Genomic DNA, 6450 nt, shown 5'->3' with positions numbered 1-6450 from the left:
ACATTTTTATTTATGGGCAGCCAACCTTCAAATGAGATTGGCTCTTCAATGAAAGCAAACGCCTTAGGTTCATCCAGTTCCTCAAAATTTTCAGATAGCGAACACAGGCTAAAGTCAAGCAATTACCTATTTTTTCAAGCATGGCTTATCATATTGACTTGTGCCCCTGTGTCAAGCAATGCAGTTACTGCCAAATTGCATTGTTATGTGGTCTTTCTTTCTAGCTTCGCAACCATCCCATGTCTAGCATATTGTGACTCAGAGGTGGGCTGATTCAGCAGTTTACTTCATTTTGTGTAGCTGTTACTGACTTAATTTGAGGCTCTTACAGCTCCGATCACTGGGTGACCAGCTCTCGATTGAACCATTTGCTTCTTTGAACAACCTACAGCTCTGTGACCTTCATCACCACAGAGGAACAAATGGTTGCAGTCTCGCCACTCAAGTTCAACACATTGCGGACAATCATAAAGTCTCCTTTTCCTGCCTTTCACTTTATTTTGCAAATATTGATTGTTAACAATACATCTGCTGATGCACAAGCTTGGACACATCATCAGTGTTGTATCCTGGACTCACTGGGTGTTTCGGGTCTTGCAACAGACACCCTCATCCAGGCGACCCGGCCGAGGTGATCAAGCCTCGGCCTGTGTCCAAGTGGCATGCTACACCCACTACAACCACTGCTCTCCCCTTTTCAACCAGAGCCATCTGGAGGCTTTTTCTGCTGCCTCCACGTTGTTGCCTATGGCCCTTCTACGGTTGGCACCCGTTATGCCTAGTGTGCTGTAGGCTTTGCTCAGGGAGTGGCTGGCAAACCCCCGACTGCCCACCTCCACTGGCATACACTTGGTCTTCCACCCGTTCCTCCGACAGTCCTCCACCAGCTCCTGGTACTTCTCCCTCTTTCTTTCATGGGCCTCCTCCATCCTCTCCTCCCAGGGGACCGTCAGCTCCAGCAAGAAGAGTTGCCTTGTTGCCTCTGAGACCAAGATGATATCGGGTCTCAATCTTGACTGGGTGATGTGTGGTGGAATCTTCAGTTGTCTTTCCAGGTCAACTGTCATCACCCAGTCTCGGGCAGTGGAGAGCAAACCGGCAGAGCAGTTTCTTGGTGTTTTCTCCGGCCTTTGTCCTTCCCTGACAAAGCGGATGGCCTTAGCTGTGGCTTGGGTGTATCGGCTTCCCTCTATCCCCTTGCTGATTGCTTCAGCGATGGATTTGAGGACCTGGTCATGCCTCCATCGATACCGGCCCTCACCCAGCGCCTTGGAGCAGTTGCTCAGGATGTGTTCCAGTGTCCCTGTTTTGGAACACAGGGGGCAGGCAGGTGTTTCTATTTTGCCCCATGTGCACAGGTTGGATGGGCTTGGGAGGACATCGTAAACCCCCTGGATCAAGAACTTGATCCTCTGGGGATTCCACCGCCAGATGTCCTTCCAGGTGACGCTCCGCTCCATCGCCTGCTCCCACTTCATCCAGGCGCCCTGCTGCCGCATGGCCACTGCTCTGCTGGTTCTCTCCTCCTCGACTGAAGCTCGCACCTCCTCCTGCACCAACCTCTGCCTCTCTCTTCCGCTGGCACGGTCAAAACGGGTTGCTGGTTGTCTCCCCAGTCCGGCTCTGCCTTGCGCCACTGTTCCCAGGATGGCCCTGTGCTTCAGTCGTGACTCTGCTTGCTGGACCTCATCGGCTGCCTTCCACTTTCTCCCTGTCCTCACAACGATCCCTGCCCCGGACACTTTGGCATCTCTGGATCCAGAGTACTGCAGGTGTTCCCGTGCCCGTGCCACAATGAACTCCTCTCTGACTGAACTGAAAGGGAGCCTGAGCTTGTTGGTGTTCCCATACAGCCCAATGCTACTTAGGCTGCGTGGTAATCCCAGCCATCTTCGCAGATAGCTGCTCACCTTCTGCTCAAAACCTTCCACCACAGTCATGGGGACCTCATAGATGAGGAGAGGCCAGAGAATTCTTGGGAGGATCCCATGCTGGTAGACCCAGGCCTTGAATCTTCCAGGGAGCCCAGACTTGTCCACTGTCCTTAACCAGCCCTCCAGGTCAGCACTGGTTGCCTTGATGGAATCTGCATCCTTCAGACTGCAGTTGAAGACCTTTCCAAGGCTCTTCACTGGCTTCTCAGTGACTGATGGGATCTGATGTACTCCCAGGCTGAAGCGGAATCTGTCTGTGACCTTCCCCTTCTTCAGAACCAAGGACCGGGACTTTGCCGGTTTGAAGCTCATGCGTGCCCACGCCATGACGCGCTCCAACCCCTGGAGGATCCACCTGGCTCCTGGTACAGCTGTTGTTGTCACCGTGAGGTCATCCATGAAGGCTCTGATGGGAGGTTGCCTCACTCCAGACTTGCTGAGGGGACCTCTGCATTCTGGTTCAGCTGCCTTGACCAGCATATTCATTGCCAGCGCAAAGAGGCTTACTGAGATTGTGCACCCAGTGATTATGCCAACTTCCAGCTGGTGCCAGTCAGATGTCATCTCGCCAGAGGAGACTCTCAAGCTGAACTTGCTGTAGTAGTCCAGAATGAGGTGTTTCACCTTCTGGGGAACATGGTGTCTCTCCAGTGCCACTCCTACCAGCTTGTGGGGTATCGAGCCATAGGCGTTAGTGAGATCCAGCCATAGCACCGCCAGATCCCCTCTGCCTTCTCTCGCCTCCCTGATGAGTTGGGTTACCACGCCTGTGTGTTCCAGGCAACCAGGAACTCCCGGTATTCCTCCCTTCTGCACTGACGTGTCGATGTACTTATTGCTCAACAGGAAGTTGGAGAGTCTCTTGGCTACGATGCTGAAGAAGATTTTGCTCTCCACACTGAGCAAGGAGATGACACGATACTGGTCGATGTTCTCAGACTTCTCGTCCTTTGGTATGTACACTCCGTCAGCATACCTCCATGACTGGGCGATCTTACCTCTCCTCCAGATCACCTTCAGAGCCCTCCAAAGCCGATGTCGTAGCTTTGGGCAGTTCTTATATACCTTATACGGCACTCCGCTTGGACCTGGTGCTGAGCTTGACCGTGCTCTCCGCACCACTTCCTCCACTTCACTAAGGCAGGGCTCTTTGAGGTTGAACTCCGATGTAGGCTCTGGTGGCATTGTCAGTGCATCGCATGGACCCAGCGGCTGATTCACCAAGTTTTTTGGTCATGGCTGACGTCAATGCATCACGGTCTCAATGGTGTTTGTGAGCTCATTTCCTTTGGCTGTATGTTATTTAATTGGGTCTCAGGTTTAATCGTTGCACTTTTCTGCTTTTTGTTTTGCTTGGACTGGACTGGTTCAAACTGCGCCCAATTACATGCTGTAAGATTGTCTCGTCACTCACTTTGGGGAGTGAGGGGTCTTAGTGGACGAAAGATTTTTTTTTTCATCCACTATTAGCCTCAAAAAAAGCAAAACCCAGATGGTTGCATGGTTGCATCCTCCAGCCAAATGATTTTGCGCCATACAAAATTACCAAGCGGTCAAATATTAAGAGGTTAAATTTAGCCACATGTTTCATTAATGAAACCAAACACAGAATAAAAACTTATGTAATCGATGAGACGCCACTGGATTGTAATGCCTGCAGCTGTTTTTTTTTTTTTGTTATTTAAATTAAACTGTTATAATCGTACTTTTCCTACAAATTATCACGTGCAATATTACTGGCTGGCGATCGGGAAGCTTTAATTTTTACACATTCATTCATGTTTTATTTCTTTATCAATCTGCTGTATATGCTAATTTGAATGATGAAGAAGTGCAGTGTCTCTGTGGAGTACAATGGAGGGTGCGGGAAGACTGCGAATTTGAAGTGGCCAAGGAGCAGGACATGGAGGTGAAGAAGCAAAAGGGAGAGAAGGAGGAGGACAAGAAGGTTAAAGAGGAAGAAAAATAAGGAATAAATTCCCCGATGATATCAAAGCTACAATAGTGGACCATGTAATCAACCATGGAATAAACCAGAGGGATGACATGGCTTTTTTAATCTCTCTATCCCAGTGAAATCCTTGCGGGCGTTTTGACATGGAAAAAATAGTTTTGTATTTGTTTTGATTTTTAAAGCAAGTACTGTAAACACCTTGAATAAAACTATGTGAAATGTGGATGACTGTGTGTTTACAAACAAAAGTATGACAACAAACTGAAATAGCCCACCTTGTGCACTGAGAAAGCAAAAGCCAGATATGTTTTTCATTCTTCCCAACAGTGTGTAATTGGCACATTGTGTGCTTACTAATGTGATGCTTTGTGTTAATTTTATGATACAAAAATACAAATTTTAATTTGACGAGTGAAGCAAAACTTATTTGCGTTTGCGCGAGAACTACAATGTTTTGCCATTTTAGTGAAAGGTGTTCTTATTAATGTGAAGAGTTTAGCAATTGCAATTGTGACGGAAAAAAAAAATCACAAGTACATTTATTTTCCATAATTGTTCCGACCTATTACGACACCACATTTGTATTGTCTTGTGACATTGTCTGATATTTGATCCTGAAAGGAAAGCAGGGTTATCTTTCCAATTTAGCTCACCTATAGCTGGTCAAACATGAAAGATCATGTAGTTATGAGTTTGAGTTGAGAAAGTAAGAGATGATATTGAAACAGGAAACAATTGTGAATGAGTTAGCATATCCTGAAAAAACGGATATGTCATTCGTTTTTTATTGTATTTGTTTTTTTAATGCAAGAAATGAAGCCTTGTTGTGGCGGTGTTGAAAGCCGTCTTGGCCCGACCATCTCTCCATTTCAACAAGGCATTTTCTTGGTCAGATTCTGAGTCTGTCTCATCATTGTCTAGAGGTGGGCATTCCGTCAATCCCGATGGCAGAGCCGTCAATTGTCACTGAGAGACGCCCGCTTTGCTGACTGTATCAGACGAGGCCGGTGCTCAGCGCATAATAAACACTCAGATACTGCATGCAAAGGCGGAGGCCTGTCTGTGACACTGGTCAGATTGCATCCTTTTCGATTTAGGTCAATATATATCGGAGTCTGGATGTCACATCCACAGCAAGAAAAAAATAAGACCAGCCAGTGTCAGATGCATAGGAAAAGGATCTGGCATATCACTCAATAGCAAGTGGTGGGTGCAAGTGACAGCCCAGTCATTGCCTTGACGTCACTTCCGTTCCTAACATGGCACCTTGCATCAAAATTAACCAGGGGGATTGTTATGGCAAATCCAAGATGAGACACAAAAATGGGAACACCAGTTCTTTATTAAACTTTACAATATTGCCCCGTTTCCCCATCAATACCTCAAAATGGGCCGCCGAAGGTTCACTTTAAATAGCGGCAGTAGAAACCTGTGCTTTGTGTGAAGTTTGTGTGTGTGTGTGTGTGTGTGTGTGTGTGTGCGTGTGTGTGTGTGTGTGTGTGTGCGTGTGTGTGTGTGTGTGTGTGTGCGTGTGTGTGTGTGTGTGTGTGTGCGTGTGTGTGTGTGTGTGTGTGTGCGTGTGTGTGTGTGTGTGTGTGTGCGTGTGTGTGTGTGTGTGTGTGTGCGTGTGTGTGTGTGTGTGTGTGTGCGTGTGTGTGTGTGTGTGTGTGTGCGTGTGTGTGTGTGTGTGTGTGTGCGTGTGTGTGTGTGTGTGTGTGTGCGTGTGTGTGTGTGTGTGTGTGTGCGTGTGTGTTTGTGCGTGTGTGTGTGTGTGTGTGTGTGCGCCTGTGCGTGTGCGTGTGTGTGTGTGTGTGTGTGTGTGTGCGTGCGTGCGTGTGTGCGTGTGTGCGCGTGTGTGTTCATGTACAGTATATGAACACTACCGTGCCCCATGTGATTGTAGACTAAACAAAAGTAATTATTTGTTCAATCATGAATTTACTGTGGTTAATTTCGTTTCCAGTTCATTTTCACTGACCACACTGAAGCCTGATTACTTCCATCCCTGTTCAATCAGGAAATCAAATAAATAGAACATGTCTAACTATGAAATGAAGTTTCTCAAAAAGCTGCACGATCCCCCCAAAAATTCAAGAACTGATGAGTTATAAAGTAATGGGCATCTACCAGTTAGGAAAGACATTTAAGAATCCTGTGAAACACAAAGAGAGAAAGCATGGACCAGCGGTGAACCTCCCACGAGTCTCTCTACTACAGGGGTGTCAAAGTCAAATGGACGGAGGGCCAGATAAAAATTTTTGCTGCAAGCCGAGGGCCGGACTGATCGAATGTTCATTGAAAATTTTAAAAATAACCACATATTGTTTATTGAACCAAATTTAATTGACCGAAAACCTAACAAATACATTCCAATACGGTCAGATAAATAAAGCAACATTTTTTTATGGCTATGTCAGTAAACTTTAATTTTCAACAGGCACAAAAAAATTTCCTTTGTATAAAAATCCCCATAACATGAATGAAAGAAGCCGATATTATTCAAGGCACTATCACTAGTCCATATTTTCTCTTTTAGCAAAAGTAGGCTAAATTTACTTAAAA

General features: G+C 46.6%; 1 protein-coding gene across 1 annotated transcript; it reads right to left on the bottom strand.

Annotated features, from left to right (window-relative positions):
• Positions 1-523: 523 nt before the first annotated feature.
• LOC109512320 (uncharacterized) lies at positions 524-3143 on the bottom strand. The gene has a single exon (XM_019863936.1). The coding sequence runs from the start codon at positions 3117-3119 to the stop codon at positions 675-677; it is 2445 nt and encodes an 814-aa protein (XP_019719495.1). The 5' UTR covers positions 3120-3143; the 3' UTR covers positions 524-674.
• Between the last annotated feature and the right edge of the window lie 3307 nt (positions 3144-6450).

Source organism: Hippocampus comes, unplaced genomic scaffold, assembly GCF_001891065.2.
Source record: "Hippocampus comes isolate QL1 unplaced genomic scaffold, H_comes_QL1_v1.1 scaffold467, whole genome shotgun sequence".
NCBI lineage: Eukaryota > Metazoa > Chordata > Actinopteri > Syngnathiformes > Syngnathidae > Hippocampus > Hippocampus comes.
Note: the sequence above shows the minus strand (reverse complement) of the source record. Positions and strands in the feature narration are given on the sequence as shown.